The 26,093-nt window shown below is 56.2% G+C and overlaps 1 protein-coding gene across 1 annotated transcript in view; it reads left to right on the forward strand.

Moving 5' to 3' along the window:
* LAMC3 (laminin subunit gamma 3) overlaps positions 1 to 25,599 on the forward strand; it is a 44,235-nt gene extending 18,636 nt beyond the window's left edge. Inside the window, exons 9-28 of the mRNA XM_074973606.1 lie at positions 677 to 793; positions 1,557 to 1,758; positions 2,381 to 2,490; positions 3,815 to 4,033; positions 9,671 to 9,859; positions 9,973 to 10,218; positions 10,807 to 10,960; positions 11,512 to 11,654; positions 12,407 to 12,585; positions 13,261 to 13,381; positions 14,354 to 14,559; positions 15,138 to 15,214; positions 16,347 to 16,481; positions 16,956 to 17,091; positions 17,876 to 18,028; positions 18,745 to 18,847; positions 19,779 to 19,978; positions 20,863 to 21,009; positions 21,343 to 21,442; positions 23,374 to 25,599. Of these exons, the coding sequence (XP_074829707.1) occupies positions 677 to 793; positions 1,557 to 1,758; positions 2,381 to 2,490; positions 3,815 to 4,033; positions 9,671 to 9,859; positions 9,973 to 10,218; positions 10,807 to 10,960; positions 11,512 to 11,654; positions 12,407 to 12,585; positions 13,261 to 13,381; positions 14,354 to 14,559; positions 15,138 to 15,214; positions 16,347 to 16,481; positions 16,956 to 17,091; positions 17,876 to 18,028; positions 18,745 to 18,847; positions 19,779 to 19,978; positions 20,863 to 21,009; positions 21,343 to 21,442; positions 23,374 to 23,624 (3,188 nt within the window). The 3' untranslated portion in view covers positions 23,625 to 25,599. The remainder of the gene's footprint in view (positions 1 to 676; positions 794 to 1,556; positions 1,759 to 2,380; positions 2,491 to 3,814; positions 4,034 to 9,670; positions 9,860 to 9,972; positions 10,219 to 10,806; positions 10,961 to 11,511; positions 11,655 to 12,406; positions 12,586 to 13,260; positions 13,382 to 14,353; positions 14,560 to 15,137; positions 15,215 to 16,346; positions 16,482 to 16,955; positions 17,092 to 17,875; positions 18,029 to 18,744; positions 18,848 to 19,778; positions 19,979 to 20,862; positions 21,010 to 21,342; positions 21,443 to 23,373) is intronic.
* Positions 25,600 to 26,093: the final 494 nt, after the last annotated feature.

Below are 26,093 nucleotides of genomic sequence, written 5' to 3' on the forward strand. Positions count from 1 at the left end.
GGTGGGCTTCCTGCCCCGGTGGAGGAAAAATTCCCATGTATTCCCCATGTGGGTAGCCCAGCTATCGTGCCCATGAATGTAACCTGACCTGTGCACGGCTGCCATAGAGCTGGTGGTGTGGAACGACATCCGATGAAAGCTTATCCTGATGGTATTAAAAATATGTTACCAATTTCCACATCCCTGTCATGTGTGCCATAAATTTGAAATAGAGCCAGGCTTTAGACCATGTGTTTTTCTGTGGTAGGAAATCGAGCCACTTTGGGTTGCTCGTTTCAGGACAGATTTTCAAGGGCTCAGCTCCCAGTTAGCCAGTCGAGCGCCAGCTCTTTTATAGTTCACGTTGAGCAGAGCTTTTCTGTTCAGAAGTGGATGATTCTTTTAGTGCTCTAAAATCGGTGTGCTGTCTCAGATTGTCTTGAAACTTGCTCTGCCTCCTGGGGCTGTTGGCTTCTATTAATGGGCCAGTTTGGGGGTCATTTGGGCAAGACATTCCTGAGATGCAGCCCCCCTAAAAATCTAAATAAGGGCTAGATTTCCAAATGTGCTCTTGTTGTGACGCGTCTGCCCAGATCAAACAGATGACTATTCTGCAGGGGGCACCGACTGCATGCTCCATGTTATATTTCCCATCATGCCCCACTGCATGCTCTGACTGTGTGCGTTTGTTGCCAAGGGCCTGAGGGCTGGAAAGCTGAAGCTCCAGGTGTCGAGGAAGTACGGCTGCATTGGGCCAATGGGGAGATCTACCTAGAGCAGGACGGAGAGGAACCAGCCGAGTTCATAGCACCAGGTACTCTATATGGGAATGCCCAGCTGAACTGCTACATTGTAACTGTGGTTACTGTGTGGCTGCAATAAAACCTGCACTGTGTGTTTAAGAATCCACAGTTAAAACAACGTACCAGCTGCCATGTTCCACCCCAGAGGTGGCTGTATTTCAGTGGTAGATGAAGTGATTCCTTTGTATGTAAGGGAGGCAGTGGGTGCTAGTGGATAGGATGCTGGACTCAGAAGACATTGGTTCAGTTCCCAGCCCTGTCACTGGTTTGCTGGGTGAACTCAATTCCCCTGCTCTGTGCCTCAGTTTCCCCATCTGTAACATGGGGATAATGATATTGGCCTCCATTATAAAGGACATTGATATCTACTGAGGAAAGGTGCTACCTAAGAGCTAGGCATTAATATTATTGTTATTTGTGAAGAGCTTTGGGTCCCCTTGCCATGACAGGTGCTATATAAATACATAATGCCATTAGTATTGTTACAAGGCTAAGAGGGAATTGAACCCTTAGCGTCCAAGCCATTAAAGCCATTCTCACACTCCCATTCCCCCTTGTTAGGAAGCATGTTGACGTTGACCGAGTGCTAATCTCAGTGCAGATTAGAACAGCAGTGGAAACCCAGAACTATGTGTGAAATGAGCCAGGATCCACTGTACGCGCCAGGCCTGTGTCTGGGCCGGTTGGTTCTGCCATTGAAATCCATGGGAGCAGGATTGGGCCCAGAGGCTGGGAGGGTCTCATGGACTCTCCTCTCTTCCTTTCACCTCCCAGAGAAGTTCCTGCGTGACCAGCGCCTCAGCTACGGGCAGCTCCTCTCCCTGCTCCTCCGAGCGGAGGGGAACGGGAGCAGATCCTCTCCATTTCCCATCCGGCTGGTCTTAGAGGGAGATGGCATTGTGGTGTCTGTGAGCTATGCTGCCCCAGCAGGCCATGGAAGCCAGCCCCACCATAGAGAGCACAACGTCACCTTCAGGTACAGGCTGGCTGATCTCACTTCCCAGCAGACAGTCTTCTCCCTCACTAAAATCACCACCTCAGCTGGCCCCTCTGTTGGCTGAATCTAGCAGGGAGGCCAACAATTGAGTGGGCCATGGAGACTGAATTCCCCTCTCATCTTCGTGGCCTCTCTGGGCAGGTTTGAGACCCACTGGCAGGGCACCGTGGGGAGAGTTTGTACCAGTGCTCCGTGTGCTGGACCTGTTCTGTCAGGCCAGCACCTTTCACCAGTGCTTCTTCCCATGGCCTGGTTCTGGTCTCAGTGCAAATCAGGACTGATTCTGCTGAGGTCAGTGTGCACTTACCCCAGTGTTAAACCAGCATAAGCCATAACAGAATCAGGCCCACTGAGTCACCCAGAGTACCTTGCTCCATGGCCTGGGAACGCACAAACAGAGCAAGGTTTCCTCCTGCAAACTTGCCAGGCCCCTTTGTCTGTGCCCCATCTAGTGACTTCCCAACATTCACCTGCCTCGTTGCTGCCCTTCCCGTGCCTGCTGCCCCCTCCCTCAGGTCAAGATGGCACCCACTGTCTTTGTGTGGGCAGCTCTTGTAAGGAGCAAGGCTGCACCCTTCCCTTCTGGGCTGGTTTCCCACAGGCTCCACGAGGCGGAGGAGATGCAGCCCTCGCTGTCGTCCTTCAACTTCCAGCGTCTGCTCTCCAATCTGACTGCCCTCAGGATCAAGGTTGGCAGCAGTGACACACCTTGTAAGTGACCCCCTGATGGCACCACAGGCTGGGGGCTTCCTCCTGCGAAGAACACAGGAGAGCTCTGGGGCTGGGCACTGCACTGGGTAGCCCTGCAGTGCAACAGGGCGGTCAAAGGCTCGAGGGGAGGGAAGAAGATTTAGCTTGTAAGCTCTCCGGGGCGGGGGCTGTGTGTGTACAGAACCTGGCACAATGGGGCCCTGATCCTGATTGGGGCCTGTGGGCGCTGCTGCCATATAAATGATTAATAATCATGGTCACCAGGTGGAGGCTGCACTGGGTTCCTCTTTGACTCTTTTGAATGTTGCTGACTGGGTGTTCTTTGGCCAAGGCCTTGAGGTTAGAGACCCGCCCCACTCCACCTGTGGCCCTGAGTCTGAGGATGGAGTCTCCCTCTGAGTAGCGGGAGGCAGGTGGCATCATGGGAATCTGTTCTCTGATCAGCGTGGGCTGTGATCTGACACTAAGCAGGGTTGGGTTAGGGGGTTACTCGGATGGGAGACCTTCCCGAGACATCTCGTGGTCTCAGGGATTCAATAAGCAGCGTCCCTCTCTCTGAATTGGGGTGGTCTGATGCTAGGGGCATTGTGCGGCTGGAGTTACTGTTTCTGTGTATGAGACATAAAGCAGAGTCCTGTGGCTTATAGTTCCCACAGCTCGTGGTCAGCCTGGATGATCGAATGGGCCCTTCTGACCATCCCATGGCACTCTTTGTAGCAGTTAGCGTCGTGGCCGCATTCAAACTGTAATAGTTACATTCTGCCTCCCAAAATTCCCTCCGCAGGTTCAGACTCAACATGGCATTTTCACTTCCCGTCCTAAACTCTTGGGCAAGATTGCCCGAGCTGTTAAGCGACAGCCGTGCTCCACCTCTCAGGTGGCTGCATTTCAGTGGTGGGCGCCCTGATCTCTCTCAATTTTACATACTGCGGGGGTGTTAGAAGGCTTAGTTAGTAAGGGCAAGATTTTCCAAATTGCCTTGTGATTTGCAATCCCTCAGTTGTTTGGCTGCCACGCTTAAGATGTCTTAAAGAGACTTGGTTTTCAGAGGAGAGGTGCTCAGCACTTTCTGAAACACATCTTGCCTAAGATGTCTCAAATCAGGCACCCAGAATCACTAGTCATGTGTGAAAATCGTGCCCTGAGAGTATTTTGTAAAATGCTTTGAGATCCTTACATGGAAGGCGCTGGAGTTGGGCACAGTGCTCTGATCCCTTTTGACGGCCCATCCTGGAAGGGATGCTAGAGAGACTGGATTGATGGGTCCATTGTCTCTGCGCGGGTTATATTCGCCCATCGTAACTTCTGGTTTTCCCTTCCACAGGTAGAGTTTCCCTGAGTGAGGTCCAGCTCACCTCTGCTCGCCCAGGTCATTCCCTGCCTGCTCAGTGGGTGGAGGAGTGCATCTGCCCACAGGGGTACACTGGGCAGTTCTGCGAATCTTGCACTCCAGGCTACAAGAGAGAGATTCCATTGAGCGGGCCCTTCACCAGCTGCATCCCCTGTACTTGTAACCAGCACGGCAGCTGTGACCCTGACACAGGTTTGGATGCCCTGCTCTCTGTTAGTGATTTTCTTTTACCATCACACGATCTCTATCCTTCCTTTTCTAGAGACCTTCATGGCGTCAGTTCATTTCACAGCCTCCATTTATCCATATAATTACTGTGCAGTTAGGCTGTAAATAGATAATAAATCTGCATCATTCCCAAAGAAGGTTGGGAATTACACTTGAAGTTACAGTACCCAGCATCTCAGGTTATTGCCATGTAAATTTCAGGGGGGTGGTTTCATAACACAGTCATTTCAGAGACAAAAATAACTGCCTCACGGTAATAATAATCATGCATGCATCTACCACCACAGATGTGCATGGCATTTTATGAATGTAAGTAGGAAGGAAAAGCAGAGGTGTCGGTGGAAATGTTACTGGGGCCTGGATGGGGAGTTTGAATGTAATGCATGAAGAGCAGGAGGCCAATGGAATGATTGAAGGAGGAAGGGTGAGGTGGGCAGATCTTGAGGAGATGAAGATGACCTTGGCAGGGTGTTGGGGGCAGACTGGAGTGGCAGAAGTAAGAGGTAAGGAAGCTAGGCAGGAAAAGGCTACCACACTTGCGTTGCAAATGGATGAGCACATGGACAAAGGATTTATCAGTGAGGATAAGATGGATAGGAAGGGGAAGAAGCAACAGGCTTTAGTGAAGGAGACAGGGTAAGTGAAGAGAAGAAGCTATCTGGAGGTGGAACATAGACTGCATGTACCATGATCAGCAGTTGCAATGTAACTACACTATTACAGGGTTTTATACACAAAATGCTCTACCAGTAACCAGTGAAATTTTCACACCCATTGTTAGGTCCAGTGTTCCCTCTAATTTTTTCCATCCATATGCAGAATGAATTTGGTTATGTGCACCATTTCGAGGTAATGTGTGGATGTGCACCACCAGTAGAAACCAAAAACCTAGATATAATCTATATTTTAAAAAGGTTACTATAGGGATAATTACTCCAGCCAGGACAGGTTAGGCATTTTAGAACTCACTATTCAAAGAATTCAATTTAAGCGTAAGAGAGAAATAAAAATTATGAAATGCATAGACCCGTCAAAAAACTAAAATAACACACTGTGAAAGAAGTATCCAGAAGTAACAACAACCACCATACAAATATGTGTTGGGAGGTGAGTGTGAAGGACAGAGTGTGCATGTGACAGAGACAGAAATGCACATTGCCCTTTTAAGTAAGTTGACCTCCACTTTAAGTATGCTGCCCTTTAAAGTAGATCAGCAAGTTCAGACACAGCAGGAGTTGCCAGCAAGCTCCCTCCCTCCTGAGCCCTGTCGTGCGCCCCCTGTCGTGCGCTCTGTGGAGATGGAGTACAGGGCCGGGGTGAGGGGGACACCGTGACATCAGCACCCTTTTCCCCTCTCCCTGCTTTGCACAGCAAGCAGGAGGCTTCCGGGAGCAGCTCCAAGGCAGAGGGCAGGAGCAGCACGCGGCACTGGGCGGAGGGACACCTGAACTGTGCGGCACTTGATAGCCCGCTGGGCAGTTGCCCACCCACGCAGCTTACAGGGAACTTAGGTTAGGTCTTGTAGTCTCTGCAGGCTACGGCTACTAGAGGGAGACATGTTCGTATGTAACCCACATTAGGAGAAAAAAGAAAAGGAGGACTTGTGGCACCTTAGAGACTAACCAATTTATTTGAGCATGAGCTTTCGTGAGCTACAGCTCACTTCATCGGATAGCTCACGAAAGCTCATGCTCAAATAAATTGGTTAGTCTCTAAGGTGCCACAAGTCCTCCTTTTCTTTTTGCGAATACAGACTAACACGGCTGTTACTCTGAAACCTCACATTAGGAGAGTGTGTGGGGATGGGGTTGTCTCCCTCCAGTGGCTGGTCTATATAAAAGATTGCTGTAGCAGCACAGGAGGAGACCTAGTCCTTTAGCTCAAGTGGGAGAGACTCTTACCTTCAGCTCTGTGGGTCCAAGGGTTCAAATCTCACTGTCCACCCAAGTAGGATGGGTTATGTGTGATCTCTCCCAGGCAGCCGTGTTTCCTCACTAGAGGAGCATTAGATCACAGGTCTGATACTACATCTCCCGAGGTTCTGGGCTAGGGGGGAAAGCAAGCAGATACACATGGAGTAGTGCTACATAGATGTAACCAAAACCAGATCTGCAAAGGCTGCCAACTTCAAACGAATGGCAAACAGCAGAGACTCCCTGCTGTGAGCTCCTCCTCCAGGGAAAGCCTCTGGGTTTCTCTGTCAGTAGGGAAAATCTTCTGGCTCATGGCATCACATGAGCACCCCGGTATCCAGACCAAAAGTTCAGCTGGGGTGACTGCATCTGCTGTCTGCAGATTCCTCATGCTGTTCCCATTGAACACGGCTTTGTTCTTCACTGCCTGTCCTCGACTGTCGCCAATGTGCTCCGTTGATTCAGCTGCCACGTTTAACCCCAGCCTGTGCCGCAGTAGAGGGGTCACAGTGTGTGCTCTGCACAGCACGCAGATATGAAAGGAGCTGCAGGGACACTCCCGTGCTGTCCTGATTCACACTGAGTAGTATTTTGCTCATCAAGTTGTCTCATTGACTGCAGTGCGGCTGCTTTACTCAGGGAGTAAGGCAGAATCGGACCCATCTGATTGTATGAAATAATATAACATAACTCCATGGCCACCTGTGACCTCGCAGCTGTCAGTGTGTAACATTGTGAACATCATGGTGCTTTATGGTGACAGCAAGGACAGCACGCAGGTCCAAAAAGCACAGACCATAAGCGAAAGTGGTACTAGCAGTATAGGGCCTGTGACACACAGCTGAGCCATCCTGAGCATGTATAATTAGACAGGCACGGTAGATGATGTACTCCCCTGGTCAGGTACAGCTCAGACATGGGCACCTGGCGTATCTGCTACCCAATAACATACTGTCCATGTCACACAGAGCTCAGTCTGTCCATGAGTCCTCCTCTCGACATTCCCCGGCTAACGCCGTGGCAGGCCCTAATGGAGCCCAGTTCAACATAGTCCCGTCAAAGGGACTTGGAAATGATGATTTACTTGTTACTTAACTGAAGAAACCCAGGGCCCAGTGTCACTACTAACAGGACACCCCTCACCCCCACCCCACCGCCCACGTCTTGCTGGTGTTCTGGCCCTGGCATTGTAACATCTGTGTTGCATGAATGAGGAATTGTTTATGGCTGGGACAGAGAGTACTTTAAAGAGCAGTTTTTAACATGCTCCTCTGCCCTGCCAGACAGAAATATTACAATGTTCTGCAGCTTCTCTCCCTCTTTTGTTGTGGAGTGCGGTGTCTGGAAGTCTCCAGTTTAATATGATTCCTGAGTGAAATTCCACACCTTTGATCTTTCGGCCTTCATTCTGACAATCAAGCCGCCCATCCATCATACAGGCATCCCTTCATTAATTTGCCACCCTTCTCTCTCCCTCCCCGTTTCTCTTTCAATTCCTTCTCTCCCCGTCGTGTCCGACTCATTTCACAGCTTCGCTGCGCTCCAAACTGCCCCATGTGTGCTCTTCCTAGGGACCTCTGAGTCCCTCAGGCCCCTCAGCGCACCCTCTTCCCCCTCATTGTCGTGTGTCCCCCATGTGTTAAGCTGACTCTATGCCCTTGGGAAATTTTCCCAGAAACCTTTCCCACCGGCTAGCTTGCCTAGGATGATCTGATCTTTCCAACTGCATGACGAAATCATCATGGGACTCTCTGTGCTCGCTCTCTCTCCAGTGAATTGGACCGATTGCTGGAGGCAGAAGGGCTCCAGCCAAAGTGGGAGGGATTCAGAGTTTCCCCATGTCCCCTGCTTGCTTCCTCAACCTGTGACTCCCTGGCTTAAGTCACACGAGGAAGTTACACTCATCTGCGGGGTTCCGGACCGGTTCCTTGTGTGTTGCATGACGCAGACGGTGCATGGGTTTGGACACATCTTGTACCGTCTTGGAGAAACACGTCAATGATTTCAGACTCGGACAGATTTTTAATATTGAGAATTCACTGGGCGTCCAGCCTGACGGTCGAGTGACCCAGGGAGAGCTGGGCTGCCATGTCTCTTTCAAATTCTGCTGGTGTTACTTAGGCCTTATTCCATGGAAGCCAATCAGTGTTTCTTGCCTGAGCAAGGACTGCAGGATTTGGCCCATAAATTGTAGAAAGGGAAACACACAAGCACACCCCTATTGTTGTGGGGAGCTGATTCAATCAAATCCAAACCTGGATGTGATTGAAATTTTGCAGCAGGCCCCATCTCTCCAAAGGGCCCAGTGAACACCCTGGGTCCAGACTCTGGGGAGGTTGAAATTTGGCTCAGACGCATTCTAACTAGCAATTCCGCCAACCTGGGGCTGAGGCCTGACTCTTCTCTCCCCCGGGTGTAACTCTGTTTGACTTCGCTGGGGTTCCTCCTGATTCATCTCTGCTGCAGCTCCATTGACGTCTCGGGGTTTGCGCCAGGGATGGATTTGGTCCTCTGTGTCTGGATGGTGACACCAGGAATAAATCCAATGTAGAACCTGGAGCATGAGTTGAAAGGGATCCCTGAATGTAAAGGTTTGCAACTGTAGCTTAGCTATTGCCCCTAGGGATGACTGGAGGGACAGTTGGGTGAGCAGGAATGGGCCATGGGTTGGGCACCCGGGGAGCCAGAGTCATTGGAAGGGTACAGGGGGCAAGGCAAGGAACACTGGAGCACTACAGAAGTTTGGCTAGGCAGTGAGCATGCAGTGGTGGGATGGGCAGATGGGGTGGGCTGGCCGAGGGGCTGGTACATTGATCCAGCGCAGGGGTGACTAATAGAGCTTGGCCTGGGGGGGTTCACCTTTTAGGACGTGAGAGAAATTTTCTGCTGAAGTCAGAGCCGAGGGAGGCTCAGCAAGCGGAAGGCAGAGGCACCCACCCATGGCTGACATGGGAAGCAGGTGCTGTGGCAAGCCCTGGGCTTGAGCAGAGGCAATGCCATGCTGACTGTCAAACTGGTGTGCAGCCTGGATGGCCAGAGACTGGGCACTAAGGTGGGATATTGGTGAGGAAGGGATGAACGGAGGCATGTCTACGCTGCAATTAGACACCTGCGGCTAGCCCGGGTCAGCTGATTCAACCTTGCAGGGTTCGGGCTAAGGGGCCATTCAATTGTGGGGTAGACATTTGGGCTTGGGCTGGAGCCTGAGCTCTGGGGCCCTCCCACCTCGCAGGGTCCTAGAATTTGGGCACCAGCCAAAGCCCCAGTATCTACACTGCAATGAAACAGCCCCTTAGCCCGAATCAGCCAGCATGGGCCAGCTGCGGGTTTTGAATTGCAGTGTAGACACGCCCTGAGGGACCTCGCCCATTCCAACTAAACCAGCTTGTTGAGAGGACAGGGCGGGATGCACAGTCTATCCACTGCAGGGACGGGCTGGGGAAAATGCTTCAGGGTTTTCTAGGACCAGAGGATCCAACTCAGCCCATGCAATGGGTGATGTCTGACTCTACCCCAGTGCTACCCCCTGCTGTCCTCAGTGGGGTCACACTGGGGTAGCTTCGAGCAGACCTTATCCCAGGAGCATGAGGGGGTGATCCCTGGCCCAGGCAGGGGCCTGGGTTTTTTGCATCCTGGCTTCGGGCTCTCTAGCCTGGGGTGGGTGGTCTTTCTGCTCTGTCCCCTGCAGGGCGCTGCCAGTGCCTCCATCACACCGAGGGCCCGTCCTGCGAGCGCTGCGCCCTTGGCTTTCACGGCAACCCCTTCGTGGGGCACTTTGACGACTGCCAGCCATGCCCGTGCCCCGGCCAGTCACCTTGCACGGCGATCCCGGAGAGCGGGGAGCTGGTGTGCACCCACTGCCCCCGGGGGCAGAGAGGTAAGGGGCTGAGATGGGGTGGGGGGAGCGGTTCTGGATGGGTGGGTTCGCTGGCAGGCTCCCCACACACGGTGTCGTCCCGTCCCTCCACTCCCATTGCTCACCCTCCCCAGGAAGACGCTGTGAGCTCTGTGACGATGGGTTTTTCGGAGATCCCTTGGGGAGGAACGGCCCGGCCCATCCTTGCAGCCCCTGCCAATGCAATGGTAACGTGGACTCCAATGCCGTGGGCAACTGTGACCCCGACTCCGGCCAATGCCTGAGGTGCCTGTACAACACGTCAGGAGAGCACTGTGAAAAGTGCAGGGAGGGCTTCTACGGGAGTGCGCTGGCTCGGAGCCCCGCCAGAAAGTGTGCCCGTGAGTACGGATCCCCTCGCTCACCCCTGGCCTTCCAGGGCTTCCCCCTCCCTGGACGCGGCCTTCTGCTTATCAGTTTCCACTTCACGGGGGCATGGGGCCCCGTTCACTCCCAGCGTAAACGGGCACCGCTGCCGTGGAGGGGAAAAGAATCTGCACCCCATCCACTACAGGGCTGGATTTGGCCAGTGGTAGTGCCAGGGTAAACCAGTAAAACGTGGAGTGTGGGCTGGCGGGGGGGGATGGGCAGTGCCGTTGAGGGGTTAGAGTGGGGGGCTGAGTTAATGGAATTGCATCCCTGTGTGACCAGACCTGCCTTGGGCTCTATGATTATAACGCTTTGCCCCGCTGGCCGCCCCAGCTTTCCGAAGAGATGGGCAAGGGGTAGTGTGTGAAGCCTTCCGCCCCCTTTAGAGTTCCTTGGTTTTCTAGGTGGGGAAACTGAGGTACAGGCGGGTGAAGGGACTGTCCAAAAGTCATGCAGCAAGTCAGGGGCAGAGCTGGGGATAGAACCCAGGTGTCCTGATTCCCAGTCCCCGGCTCGAGTCTGCCTGCTCCAGGTTAATAGCCGGTGTTTTCTCCCCCTAGCCTGTGAATGTAACCCTGTCGGTTCGGCCCAGAGGCTGGAGGCCTGCGATCCCCTTACTGGTCAGTGCACCTGCCTCCCTCACGTGACCGGGCGAGACTGCAGCCGCTGCCAGCCGGGATATTATGACCTGCAGCCAGGGACTGGATGCAAGAGGTAGGTGGAGATGGAGCCCTTGTCAGCGCACTGGGGAAGATGGTCTCTGAGTATCACTGCCCTGGACCACAGGGGATCCCCCCACAGGAGAGGGACCCAGCGGCTGGTGAGGGGTTAACAAGGCTCCCTGCACTCTGTATTTACTGTGTGGTGCAGCTGCAGGAGCCAGACCCCTGCCCAGGTCCCAGCACCAGGTCCCCCGTAATTCTAGAGCTGCAGCATGAGGTCCGGTGCCCACTGAAGGCAACAGCAAAGCCTCCCCACGGGTCAGCGGACCCAGCCTTCAGCCTCACGTCACCTAGTCGCTGCGTGGGGAGCTCTGACCTTGAACCAGAGCTCCCCCCACCCTCCGGCCCTGCACGTGTCACCTGGGACTCGCTCTGTCCTAGTGGCGGCTGGGGATGCCCCCAGCACCCAGGTGTTAATGCAGTGCTGGGCACACACTGCAGCTGACCTTGTGCCTGTTCCCATCCGGCTGGGCCCTTGGTGCCCGGTGGTGGCTGGGCCGAAGGTTTGTCTGCACTCACCACCTTCCTTTGCCTTTGTCCCAGCTGTGAGTGTCACCTGGTGGGATCCCAGGACAGCCAGTGCAACCCGCTCACAGGGCAGTGCCCCTGCCAGCCTGGTGTAGAAGGACAGTCGTGTGATCGATGCCAGCCTGGCTTCTTTGGGTTCTCGGTCAAGGGCTGCCGAGGTAACAGCAATGAGGAGCAGCTTCTCAAGAGAGGTCGTGTCACTCTGTTTCTCTCCCCTATCACTGATGGCTTATGGTATTGGTGCAGGACCCAGGACTGGCACAGGGGGCGGGCTGCTGTGGTGAAAACTGCGCCATGCCTGGGTCTTGCCATGTCCACTGATCATTCCCTCTCCTCACAGCATTCCCGGCCCAGTAACTGAATAGTTCAGTCCCCTCATTTCTAACACAAAGGGGGCAGCAGGGTCTCCCCGTCGGGGCAGGAGCCTGGAAGACTCGGCTCCTGGGTTCTCTTCCCAGACTCGTCCTGGACTTGCAGTGTGACTCTCAGCAAGTCCTGCACCTCTTGGTGCGCCCGTGACCCTCGCTGCGCAATGGAGGTCAGAATCTGGCCTGCTTCTCCAGGCCGTCCAGGGCTCGTGTCTGGAGCCCTTGGAGAGGCTGGGAGAAGAGGCTCTAGAGAAGGGCAGTCAGCCGTGCGTTCTCCGTGGGTCAGGCTCTGATTTTGATTGCGCTAGTGCAAATCTGGAGTGACTGCTCTGGATTCAGTGGAGCTACTCCTTCCCGTTGGCATTATTCTGGAGATCAGGGTCTCTGCCTTAGCCGCTGGGCTGACTGGTCATGGCTCCAGTCCATGGACGGACTTGGACCCTGCCAGGGACGCAGAGCCCCTCCTTACCTTGGGTCACCTACACCTGGGGTCTGGCTCACACCAGCTGCTGTCCTCTGACCCCGCTGTCCCTTGTGTACAGCCTGCAACTGCTCCCCGCTGGGTTCCGTCACCCCCCAGTGCCACGAGAACAGCACGTGCATCTGCACGAGGGGCTTTGTGGGCTACAAGTGCGATCAGTGCGAGGTGAACTTCTTCTACGCCCCGGAGCGGACTCTGTGCCAGGAGTGTCCCATCTGCTATGGCCTGGTGAAGGACGAGGTACTGCACCCGCCCTCCCTCCCGCCACACCCCCTGCCAAGGGGATTACAGAGCCAGGAGCTGCCCCCTCCTCACAGGCTTCAGTCCCCCTGCCTGTCCAGGCCCTTTAGCAGCACCCCAGGCACCCCGCTCCCCTCAGGGGTCAGTACCGGGTGTCTGGATGGAATGCTATGGCCTGTGGTATGCAGCAGGTCAGACTAGAATGGACCCTCCTGGCCTGGACCATTACGAATCTGACCCCCGTCCCCTGCCTCCTTGACTGTGCTGATCCTCCCCTGCCTCAGAGCCCCCTGCTTTCTCTGCACAGGCCTGCCTAGAATCCCCTTCGCCCCGCACACCCCTGACCCACCCTGACCGCTCTTCGGACTCACGGAGCCGCACTTGCTCCCTCTTTCTCATGGGCCCCGCCCCATCCCTCACACTGCCATTCCCCCACCCCCATGTGCTGTGCCCTCTCCCAAGTGCCATCGCTTTGCGGGCCACGGCCCTTTACCCTACCTTGCCCCGGCCCTATAGGCCTACCCTATATTTGCCTATATGCTGCCCTGTCCTATATACCGCCCTGCTCAGCCTGGCCCAAAGCACCACCCTATCCCGGCCCACACACCACTCTGCATTGGCCCTATAGGCTGCCTCACAAGCCGTCCTCTCTGAAACACCCCATTGCCCTGGCAGGCTGACAAGCTGAAGGCCAAGCTGCAGCAGATGGAGGCGTGGCTGCAGAAACCAGGCTGCAGCAGCCCCCGGACCCATTACCCAGCGCTAGGAGAGGAGCCCCGAGGAGACCAGCTGCCAGGTAGGGAGGGGCAGAGGCAGGGGAGGCTCATCTCCTGGGGTCAGTGCAGGGAGGGCCCTGGGAGAGGAGCAGTGCACATCGGTCACTCTCCACGGCGCTCGGGGGCGACGGGGATGAAGGCAGCGTAAGGGCCACGTGGACGGTGCTCCCTCCAGAGCCTGGTTCTGCCATGCGTTCACGTGGCCCGAGGGGGTCGCTAGAGAGCAACGTGGGTGCCAGCCGCGCAGTACAGAGGCACACTTCCCTTGTGGACAGCGGGGATGCCAGTGTTCCTCCAGTCAGCGGGGGCCAGAGCAGAGAAAAGCGCCATTCCCCATCAGGCACTGGAGTCAGTGCACAAGAGCTCGGTGCACTGGGTGCATGTTGAGGGCTGAGCCCTCTGTTGGAAACCGATCTGCCGGTGTCATGGTGGGGCCGCTGGGTGCGGAGCACGCTTGGAAATCTGGCCGCAGTTGTGGGTGCTGAGCCTTGGGAACCTGCCCCTGAGCGGCCTTAAAGATCTTGTCCCACACAGCTCTGCCGCAGCTGTGGGCATCACGTTACCACGCGGATACTGACAAACTGGAGGGGCTCAGAGAAGAGGATGAGGTGGGTGGAGGGACCCGCAGGGTAAATGTGCAGAGCTGGGCTCAGCAACGACTCAGTGCGGGGACGAGAGAGGCACTTGATTAATGGCTACAGGTATTTGGGTGTTGCCCGGGGAGAGGAATTGTTAAGGAGGGCTCAAGAGGGTGGACTTAGGTGTAGTGGAGGAATCCAACTGTCTATCATCAGAGCCCCCCGGCACTGGAACCTGTGAGGCTGGGGAAGATGTCCTGCTTGCCAGGTAGACGCACACAGGTGTGAGCACGGGCCAGAGCGCCACTCCCCTCCCCTGGGCAGGAGACGGCAATGCATCACCACAGGGCTCCCCGCCGCCCCCCGAGGGAAGGGGTGATGGCTGCAGGAGCGCTCTCGCTGTGCTGCTTGCAGATGCCAAGGCGGTGTTCCTGGAGCAGCTTGCCCAGCTGGAGGGCTCCGTGGGCACCGCGTGGGGTCGGCTGAGGACCGTCAGCGGGACCGTGGGCTGCGCCAGTGGCGGTGACGAGAAAACCTGCCTCCTCCTGTCGGAAATCAGCGCCGTGCTGCGGTCCACGCAGCGGGAGATCCAGCAGGCTGCGGCTACGCTGGCGACAACGGTGCCTGGCTCAAGCCCAGCACGCTGGGCTTCTCTCAATCCCTCTCCCGCGGCACAAAATGGCTCTGAGCTGCGCTAGGTGCTGGTACTGCTGCCCCATCAGGGAAGGCCCCTTGTTACTTTCCCATCCCCGGCCCGGCAGGGGCCATGCTCGCAGGGGGTAGTAGGACCTGAATCAGTGACCTGCTCCTCCGGGTGAAGGAGCAGCACCAACAGGCAAGCACGGCCCCCCCCACCCCCCTTGGTGACCTTTCAACCTTGCAGCCCTCCAGGTGCAATGCCCCCAGGGTGAGATTTCGTCCTTTGCTCTCTTTCTAATCCAGGGGAAATCCGTTCAGTGACTCTGCCACCCCCATGAGATCCTGGTGGCAGAGTTAGGGGTGCGGGGGGTTGTTCTTCCCACCAGGAAAGGCTGGGGAGAGCCCTAGAAAGGTGCGATCAGAGCCACCTGGCGAGACTCACCCAGAATGTGATATGGAAGGAGTCTGCCCAGCCCTGCGCTGTCCCCGCAGAGGGGTCCCGGGGGCTGAACCCTGGGGTTTCACATTCATGTTGTTTTATATGTTTGTTTTTTTTAAGGTCATTCCTCATGAAATTTCCCAGCAGCCCACCAACTGGAGTCGCCTCGCGCTGGAGTCCCGGGCGCTGGCTGCCAGGTACCGCGCTTTGGACATGCGTGCACATAGATGCACACCCAGATTCACACCCATGCATGCCTGCGTGTGCACACGGGCACATCTCCCACAGTCTGTGCAATACGTGTTCGCCTCACTCTGACACCTCCTCCTCCTCCAATCCTCTCGCTGGCTTCCCTGCAGGGCCGGCCCCAGGCCCCAGTGAAGGGAGCAGGTGCCTGAGGCGGGCCATAGAAAGGGGCGGCACGCCGTCCGTCATCAGGGCGGCCCGTCCGGGTCTCTGGCGCCAATTCAGTCCCTCTCTTCCTCTTCGGCGGCACTTCGGCGGCAGCTCAACCAGCTTGGTTTTTTTGTTTTTTTCCCTTTGCCGCTTGGGGCGGCAAAAAAGCTGGAGCCGGCCCTGCTTCCCTGCTCTGGGCACCTTGTTTTCTCTCCAAAGCTCTGCCCCGGCCTGCCTCTCTGCGGTCGTTCCCTCTCTTCCTCCTCCTCCTCCCACTCTCAGCCTCAGCCTCCTTTCAGGCTCCCCCTCACTCTTGGAAGCAACTCTCCCCCTCCCCCCTCCTTGAACCTCCATCCTTAAAGCCAGGCCTCTTGTGGATCCCCTGCTCTGAGCAGCTCACTGACCATCCTCATGCTCCCTGGTCTGCTGACCCATGTGCTGTGCCTGAGGCAGAGAGAAGGTCTCGGGACAGGTGCCTGAGCTTGTCCCGTGTGCTCTAAGGCACCCCGTGCTGGGAGAGTTTTCAGTAACCAGCCAAGTGCACGGACCGTGCAGTGACACCGGCATGCTCTGGATCACGGTGTCCTCTGTTAGAGAGCAGAGAGGTGCAGGTGAGGGGTGGTCACGCCACCTGCCCGCCTTCTGGGCTCCAACGACTGGAGCAAGGAGCCCAACAGGCACCGTGCGGCTCTGGAGCCGGGAGCTGGATGCCATTCTGCCTCGTGCGCTCTGGCTGGAATCGTTCCGTTCCCGCTGCGGGCATCGGGTGAGTGGTGGCGATCCATCCGACTCGATCTCGTTCTGTTGCCTGAGACAGTGAGTTCAGGCCAGACTGACAGCACAAGGTTAGATCCCATCTACGCCCTGCTTCTGGGGCATAACCTCAGGGCTCACCTCTGATAGCATCTCTCGGGTGGGGGGTTGTCTCTGCAGTCACGAGGACGCAGCAGCTCAGCTGGAGTCTGTGGCCAGGAGAGCCCTGCTCGCTTCCAACACCAGCTACGCTCTCCTGCAGAGCATCCTGGAGGACAGCGCTAGCCTGGGGCTCAAGAGAGAGCTGGAAGACCGGTATGAGAACAGCAGGGTGCCTATGGGAGTGTGGCACAGGAGCCTCTTCCCCACGATGCCCTGCCAATGTGCCTCAACCCCAGCCGGCAGGGACCCCCACTAGGGGCAAGAGGGGAGTTGTCTGCATGGCCCATTCAGTCCTTGGCCTCTTTGCCAAGCCTGCCAACAAGGGGGTTGGTTGTGGTGGTTTTGTGCTGTGGACACCTGGGCTGAGACCCACCAAAATCATTGCACACAAGCCACCAAAGTGCCATCGGGTAGTGCTGGTTCCCAGATCATGATCAGTCTGGACCCGCCTCAAACCCAGCAGGCTAGAGGGGACCCCCTACACCAGCAATCCCCTGAGCCCTGCATACCTGGCCAACTGCCAGCTCACTGTGTCCTTTTGCCAGCAGAAGACACTCCTGCAGTGAGCAGCCCAGGCCCCTTTCCTCCTGCGAGATCACAGGTTTGTCTTGTGCCCCTTCTGTTTAGGTACCTGGAAATCCAGCGGGCGCAGGAGGAGCTGGCTGCTGGCGTGCTGGAGGTGGCAGCTGAGGCCAAGAGAACCTTTGTATCCATCCACCAAGCTAATGCAGACATGGCAAAGAACCTCGACGCTCCAGAGCTGGTGGGCAGCCCTTAGTGCTTGCACATGCTAACGACTGCAGGGCTGGGGAGTCATGCTGGAGACTCAGACGGGTCCCACCCAGGAGTGTGCCCAGTCCCAGCGCAGCAGGGCCCCTCTAGGGTGGAAAGGAGATTCAGGCTCCATGGCCGAGTCATCTGTCTAGGTACTTGTCCCCCCCACATCATTATGGTATCTGGATACCTCCCACTTGTGCCTAGATTGTATCCTCACACCCCTGTGAAGCAGGGTGGGAGTTGAGGCACAGGAGAGATGAAGACACTTGCCTAAGGTCATCCAGAGACCCTGTGGCTGAGCTGGGAATTGAACCCAGGCCTCTTGGGTTCCATCCAACTCCTTCCCACTAGACCAGCCAGCTTAGTTCTCTGCCTTTGTGCTGAGCCAGCCAGGGGACAGTCTGAGCCTCCTCTGGTGTGGCCATGGGTGTGACCGTAGTGTGGCTAGCATGGCCTTTCTCCATCCACAGGCGCTGGCTGGCAGGGGAGGGAAGGGGGCAGCTCCTAGCCTGAGAATGGTGCCGAGTGCAGCAGCAGCTCAGATCTCGCCTGCCTCTAAGGGCCTTTTGGGGAGGCTGAATATTATCCCCACTTTAAGCCAGGAACAGAGCCCAGGTCTCTTGACTCACTGTCCTATGCTCTGACCACTAGATACTTCCTCTGAGCTCATTCCCTGCCTCTCTGATGCTGGGGGCTTGGAGCAATGGGAGATGCCCCCTCCCGACAGCATCCGCTTTCTGACCAAGCTGTTTTGGTGCCTGATCCCACAGCGCTCCCTAGTGGTGCAGACCGGAGCCCTGACTCGGGAGGTGATGGAGCTGGAGCAGGGGGTGGAGGTGAAAGAGCGCATGGTCCTGGATGCGTGGGACTCTCTGATGGCCGCGCCACGCACGGAGCTGCAGAGGGCTCAGCAGTTTCAGCAGGCAAGTGTCGCAGGGAAAGGTGGCCGGGGGCTGAAACCGGGGAGCCACTTTCCTGGCAAACTCGGAGCCTGCCACTGATTTAGGCTGGGGGGGGGTGATAATTCATCTGCATCCATCTGCACCCACCAGCGCAGACAGGAGTGGGAAGAGTGAGGTTCTTCATCCTTTCTGGGGGACAGAGGCCTCTGCATCTCCACTGGAGCCCTCAGTTTCCCTCATCCCTTCCCCTCCCACACACCCTACCCTCTCTCTAGGCCCTGTCTCCTGCTGCGGTCCTTCTGGCCACAGAGAACTGGATGAGCCCGACCTCCCCGGCACCCGCGCTTGCTCCTCCCCCACCAGCCAGAGGGGACTGTCTGCAGCTGCTGGGCCCACTCAGGGGCAAGGAACAGGGGCAGGAAGGGCAGAGACACTCCCCCCTCAAAAAAACCGCTCACTGGGGGTTCACCCAGGCCGGCATGGGCAGAATAGGAGCCGGAATATTTAAAGCTGGGCATATGTTCTTTTCCCTGGGCCCTGTAGGGCTCTCAGATGCAGAGGGCAGTGCCTGGGTCCTCTGGAGTCAGCCCAGAGCATGTCTTGGCCCCCTGCTCTCCTGTCCCAAGAAAACCCACCCAAGCAGTCTCTGAATAGCATCGTCGGATCAGCAGGAAGGCTCCCCCGATGAGACGCCCTCACGCCCCTAGATCTCACTCCTGCCTCTCCTTCCCCTGCAGCTGTGGAAGGGGGTTGATGCTGCCCGGACTCTGGCAGCCTCGTCAGTTTCGCACGGAAAGGCCGTGGTCTCTGAAGCAAAGTCCCTGCTGTCCAGCTTGGAAGGTAACAAATCTCTGCCCAAAGCATCTCACCAGAGCTCAGCTCTTCCCCCCCCGACCCCCTCCAACTTATCCCAGCAGAGCCAGGGTGTGGGATGTGCCAACCCTGCCTTGCAGTGTGACTCATGGGGCCGCCACCCTGCTCAGCCCCATGGAGTTCAGAGCCCCTGCAGGAGTCAGAGGCAAATGCAGATGGAGCAGGGAAAGCACATTTCTACACTGCCAGCAGGGAGTTCTCTGATCTGCTCTCTGCAGCACCGAGGATGGGACCTGACCGGGGTGGTGGGGCGCATGTGGCTCTGCTCCCGTTTCCGATCAGTCAAACACTGATGCGCTGGGGGCGTCCCTCACCCCACTGTACTGCAGCAGATGTGGCTGGAGGGGGCGGCATCTGTCAAGCCCTGGGGGTTAAAACCTCTCGGAGGCCGCTAGGACAGGCACCGCCTGAGCAGCACCATTGCCAGCTTCCCCACCCTGCCCTTCTCCCGACACAGAGTGGGGCCGTGCCCAGCCCCTTCCGTTCCTGCTCTCTGTGCTGAGGCTGCTAATCCCCTAGCTCCTTTCTTGGGGCGCCATGGGATAGACAGACGTCTGATACACGGCAGCCTTTGAACCAGTGACCTAGAGGCGACAGGGTGTGGAGTCTATTACCAGTCCTCCAGCATGGCTGGCTCCCTGCTACGGTTTGGGGATGGGTTTATTTCCCTCCTGCTTGGATGCTGGGAGGGGAAGGTCGGTTTTGGCTCCGCCCCGTTTCCCAGGGAGATTCTAATGCCTGGGGGTTGCTGGGTTCTTGCTCTGGTTCTGTTGAGCCTGCTTCTCCTCTTGTTGTCCCTGGCGTAGATCAGGATTAACTCCACTGATGTCCAGGAGGCTACACCAGTGCACGCTGGGGTGGAGGGGCCTAGTCTCTTAAACGCTGCCTTTGTCCGCAGGGGGGAAGAGGGTGTTTGGACGTCAGAAGGGGCAGGCCGCCGTGAGCAGGAAGCTGGCCATCGTCCGGGACAGAGTGACCGTGGATGCCCAGAAGAAGATTAGACAGGCAGAGAGGGTGCTGGGAAACACTGTGTCTGTCTCCACTTCAGCCAAGAAGACGGTCAGAGAAGCAGAGAGAGTCGCCAGGGAGAGCTCCAAGGTCTGCAAGGCTGGTGTTCAACCACGGGGGTGATGCATAGAGAGGGGGGCAGGACAAGCCTGAGCAGGGCTTGCCGGGAGTCTGGCATGTGGCAAGTGAAGGGGGAGCTGGAGTCAGGCTTAATGCAGAGAGATGCTGCACGGGCTTCCCCAGCATAGCTCTGCCAATGCACCCCCTTCCTGACCTGCAACACCCCCTGCTGCCCTGGTACAGGATCCCACCCCAGCTCTGCCGGTGTACCCCCATCCTAACCTGCAGCATCCCCTGCTGCCCTGGGGGTCCCCCCCAGCTCTGCCAATGCCCCCCCATCCTGACCTGCAACACCCCTGCTGCCCTGGTACAGGATCCCCCCCCAGCTCTGCCAATGCACGCCCATCCTGACCTGCAGCACCCCCTGTCTTTCCTAAGAGCAGTTCAGAACCCCTTCTGTCAATCAGCCTTGATTCTAACCCGCAGCCCCCTGATCCCCACACAGCCCTGCCTCCTGGCATGCAGCATCCCTTGCCCTTTAGATCCAAGGCCCTCTCTTGAGCAGGGATTGTCAGTCATGCTGGGCTGGCTTTGCAGCGTGTCTCATGCTCCGGCTGACTTGCCTCTCAAGTCCAACATGAATTCCTGTGTCAGGAGGGCAGGGCTGGTGCGTGCACTCTCCGAGCTCAGCATCCCCCTTATGGAGCCTTCACTTACGCCACCAGGTGAGTGGCCCAAAGGCTCTTGTTGTTCGAGGGTGGGGTCCGGACTACCAACCGAGCTTTGGCGATAGCCTCTCTAAGAGGATGTCTTGTCTCAGCACAAGGAGGGGATGGGATGGGAGAGGAGCTATGCAAAAGCCAACTCCTACAGATCCTTCCCCTTTGTAACCCTGTGCTGCCCACGCCGTGCAGAGGTCCCAGGCCGTGCTGAGGGAAGGGAAGCGGGAACGCAAGCGCGCTGGTGAGCTCGCCAAGCGCATCAATGTAACCCTGGCAGAAGTCTCAAGGCAGGAGCACGTGTCCAAGAAGCTCGGGGAAGAACTCGAGGCGTCTCACCAGGTGAGCTGTATCCCATGGGACTGTGGGGAAGACTCCCCCTTTCCTCACCAGTGACCTGCCCCCCGGCTCCCACACCATTGATTCTGAGGGCAGGCGCAAATCTGGAAATCTCAGCAATGTATTTGGACTGAGGATCTGTCCAAGGAACCCCAGGGCACCATGGCATGCAAGGCACGCATGTGGCATGCTCTGGAGAATACCCCACATGCAGGCTGGGACGCCATCCATGGGATCACCCACATGGGGCTGATCTGTTGGCACTGGCAGCTAGAATCCTCCATAGGGCTTGTTATCTTGGGTGTGGCTAATGCACGTCCGTGTCTCTGTTGGAAGGTGAGGACAGGGATGAGTGAAGCTAAGAAGAGCCTCAGAGAAGCCCAGAGCTCCCTGGAGATGGACATTGGGACCCTGAATAACCTGCTCAGCAGCTTAGGTAAGAACCCACCCCGGGGCGCTGGTGGCACATCCCCTTCCTGGGCACCGAAGCCATCTGATCCACTCAGCTGTCTGTCGACCCTGTTGCACAGTCACGTGGGACAGCTCCACTCCAGCAGCATGTGCTGCCGGGGGGCCACGCTGCCTGGGACCTGTGAGTGTCATGAAAGCTTCCACCATCCTGATCTTGAAGAAATCTCCTGAGGGATAAATGCCCTCGTGGGACCTCAGAGGGAAATGCTGCTGCAAAGCTTGGCCTGCTGGAATCCCTTGGTGTTAGCTTTTCTCTGTGAGCCAAATCCAGTTCGGGCATCTCTGTTTACTTAGATGCTGCAATTCAAGTTGGGAACTTGGCCCTATATTTATTACAACAGATCTGTAGCCACCTAGGATGTCACAGCTGAGTCTCTGCTCTACATTGTGGTCACTAGGACCTTGATAGCCACAGCAGGGATCAAACCCAGAGCTTCCTGCTCTGAAACCACAGCCCAAGCACTTGAGTGAAAGGAGAATCTCCACCTGCTGTCAGCATGCTGCACCACGTGCAATTCCAGTTTTCGCCAGTAAAGGGCAGTGCTGTACTTTTCTTTTTTAAGCCTGAACTTTTTTGAGTTGCTGCTAAGGCAGCCAAGGAGAGCACTTCTCTCCCAGTGTTGTCAGTGGCCTCCTGACTCACGAAAAGACCAGGACTGGCTTGTGGCACAATCCACATCCAGAGCTGCTTTTTGTCCTGGCCTCTGGACCTAGGTGCTGGATTTGCATGGGTTGTCTTCCCCCCCTCTCCCCGTTGGATCCTCAGTGGTGAGAACAGACTGTAATTGTGGGGTCAGCTATGGCCTGGGTGCAGTGTCAGGGAGGGCAGCCAGCAATGAATCAGGCTTCCTACCAAGCCAGGAGTTTGGGGCACACAAGGAAACGGGAAGTTTTGTATCCTTTTTATTTGATGTTTTTAATTTACATTACTGAGATCTGGGGTGGAGGGGAGATAAAACTCTGTGTCACTGAAAACGCCAGAGATTATTGAACCCAAAGGGATTTCAACAGCCAAATTTGACCAAGTCACATCCACTCTTGGGGCCTCTGTTTCCCCTCCCACCTTTTGCCTGTCTTGCCTCTGTAGGCTCTGAGCTCACTGGGACAAGCACGTCCTCTCCCGGTGTGGACATACAGTGCCTAGCACAACGAGGCTGTGATCTCAGCTGGGGCCCAATAGTAAATTGACTTCTCTCTCTGGATGCTGGTAGTGTCTTTTTCTGCATTTAGCTTAGGCTGAGTAGTGAAACTAGCCTGGTTGGTTTTGCTCACTGTGGCAAGTCAGGTTCACGGTCAGGTTTCCCCATCACTGAGGACATTCCCACATCCAAGCCATAGATAATAGAATATCCAGGTTGGAAGGGACGTCAGGAGGTCATCTAGTTCAACCCCCTGCTCAAACCAGGACCAATCCCCAATTTTTGCCCCAGATCCCTAAATGGCCCCCTCAGGGATTGAACTCACAACCCTGGGTTTAGCAAGCCAATGCTCAAACCACTGAGCTATCCCTCCCACCTAAAACTGGTGTCCAGGTGCTTTGCCAGGGTGGGGGCCGGGGGGTGACAATCGCTAGCCCCATGCCACAGGTGTGGGAATGGAATGTGAAGTCACTTGGCCAGGGTCAGAGCAAGGCAATGCAGGGTGAGGATAGCACCCAGGTACCACAAGGCTGTTCCCAGTCCAGTAGGGAGCCATGTTTACATTAACCCCCCCCACCCCGCTTTATTCTTTGCAGTAGCTGGGAGCTTCCAACTCCCTTTATACCCTTTTAATTCATTCCCACCCCTGAGGCGTGAGCCCAGCATCTGTCTAAAGCCCCTTCAGCCTGGCTCCACACAGGGCTGCCAGGGCTCTCTGCCTCCTCCCTCACTGCTGTCTCCTCTTCATCCCGCCCAGGCAACTTGGAGCAGGACACGCACACAGCCGCTGTGCTGAGCACTAGCCGCCTGCAGCTGGACCGCCTGAGGCTGCGCCTGGCCAGGCCTGGAGCCCTGGAGAGGAAACTGAGCCATCTGCAGCGGGAGGCAGAGCAGCAGCAGCAGAAGATCCAGGCATTCGAGCGTGACCTTCAGGAGATCAGAGCCGACAAGCTGAACCTGGAGGAGGTTCTACAGAGCCTGCCGGAGGGCTGCTCGAGCTGGCAGTGAGCGGGCCCCATGGACAACCCCCATTGCCCCCACCTCCACAAGGAACTGCAGAGCCATGGACATCCCCCAGCTCACCGACAAGCTCCTCAAACCTGACCTCCGCTCTTTATGCTGCCTTCCCACAGAACAGCGAGGCAAGGTCTCTGTCTAAAGCTCTGGGACAAGGACCACAGCCCCCAGCGGAACTGCCAGTCCAAAGGGTAAAGCTTGTCCGTGCGGGAGCCAGAGCCGTCTTGGGAACCAACCCCAGACTGTGGAACAAACTCCTGTAGGAACTAAGGACCATCCCCAGGCCAACCCACCTGCCGCTTCCAGTGCCAGGTGCGCTTCTTCCACTGGCCTTCGAAACACACACACACACACACGCACAGACACACACAGTCACTGCTAGTCACATCACTCCATGCTCTGCTGGGCGGTGCTCACACACCACGGGCTGGTGGACCACAGCGCACCCTGAATCGAATGGGAGAGCATCGAAGAAAGAGCTCGCGAGGGGGGTGTGGGACTGAGAGAGGGCTCAGTGCTGCCCCCTATGGGGGAAGTACACAACTGCCTGCTCCATGGGTCCTGCAGTCACACCAGCGTTGGTTGTAATGGGCACCAGTGCAAGTGCGGCGGCAGCCGTAACCTGGTTGAGGTGCGGTGGACAGGCCATGCCCTGCCTCTTGTGCTTCCACAGCTCTGCCAAGGTGGGATGGGTCCGTAGCAGCTCCGCTATCGGCCTCCCCTGTGGCACAGCGTATTTCCGAGCACTCAGGGGATGTGAATGGCCCAACGCCATGGTCTCTGTGTAGATGGCACCATCTCACTCAATACGTCGGGGGCGGGGGGGGGGGATTACTAGCCATGGCCTATGTTCGCGCTTGCGGCTGCATCGCTGTCACCCCTGCTCTCAAGCTCAGCTTGGCTGCAGCCCGTAATTCCCAGCAGCTCGTTGGCCTCCCCTTGCCCTCCCTACCAGGAGGGCGAAGCAATGAAGAGCTGGGCAGTTGCCTTGGGCTTTGCAGCTGTGGTAGAGGGATCTGGCCTGACTGCTGACAAGTCCAGTGGCTAATGGCTAAAGCTTGACTATAATTCCCAATAGATGGGATCACTTGCAGGGAACGGCTACAGATAGAATGATCCTCTGAAGTGGGCAGTGTCCGCTGTTTTCCCCTTCCTCTAATGGGTTGGTCCAGCTTGGAGCCAAGCAGTACATTAGGTAAGAGAGATCTAGCCCCTTCTGCTCTCATTCACATTGGTTTTGCAGTAGCATAACTCCAGGGGAGTGACTCCTGATTTTCACTGGTGTAAGTAAGATCATGCAAGAGCCATGCTAGGGGCCTGCTTCTGGTTTGCCTTTTAACCTGATTCTAATGTGCTTTGGTGCCATTCACACTATTAGAAACTGGTTTAGCTAGAGCCGCCTGTCAACCCCTTTTGCGAGGCTGCTGGAGCGGATTGTGGATCCCCCTCGCCCCACTGGCCCAGCTCTCTGGAAGTGACACAGAGCTCGTTCCTTTCCCAGAATACACCACCTTGTTCTCGCCTCTGCGCAAAAGCTGGCACCGGAGAAGAAAGCCCCAGCTGGGTGTTGTCAGACTCTCCCCCTCTCCCTGCCCAAGGACAGCTCTGTGAAAGCACAACAGTTGTTGCAAAGCACAGAACGATTCTAGCTTGGCTGGGAGGCCTGGACACACAGCCACATATTTGCCTCCCTAGGAAAACAACTGGGCATCTTCAATCTGCACACACACTCGCTGCTGTTAGAGAAATGTCAAGCCGTTGCCACCTGCCCAGTGCTGAAGAAGACATGATTCACCCGCCTTCCCGGCCTCTTTAGAGACCTGTTTCCTTAGCTGATGCTATGTGCTTGTAGCTGTATCCATAAAAAAAGTCTTAATATAATACATATGTTACATTCTGCTGGTAGTGCAGTTCCCGGGCTATAAAACAGCTGGTAGCTGCGTGTGTGTGTGGGAAAATACATGACATACCTCTAGCATCTGTCCTCCAGCAGGCTCTCAGAGTTCTGTAAAGGAAAGCCTTACAAGAATGACTTCACCTAACAGTGAAGTGCAGCTGCTTCTGGGGTGGAAAGTGGCAGCTGTTTAACAGCTCACAGTACAATGGCACAACAGTTTAGGAGAGGAAGTAAAAACCCCAGTAGCCAGTAGAAACTGCAGGGGGAATTTAGGGAGGCAGAATGTGATTGGAGATTCTGGCCAGGACACTAGGGTTAACACATCCTGTTCTTGAAAAAAGTGTCTGGGATCTTTAATGACCATAAGGGTTTGGGAGCTCAGTTTCTTCTTTAGCACAGCACCACAGGGGGGCTGACTAATTACTGACTCAGACAATGCCACTGCTTGCACCATCCGGCTTCTTGTCGTTTCCCATTGATTCAATAGGCATCCTTGTGTTACTTTGCACCGTTCCTGGTTCTGTGTGCGTGTAGTGCACTAACAAGGCTAGGGCTGTATAGCC

The sequence above is a fragment of the Natator depressus genome, chromosome 16 (assembly GCF_965152275.1).
Source record: "Natator depressus isolate rNatDep1 chromosome 16, rNatDep2.hap1, whole genome shotgun sequence".
Classification (NCBI taxonomy): Eukaryota; Metazoa; Chordata; order Testudines; family Cheloniidae; genus Natator; species Natator depressus.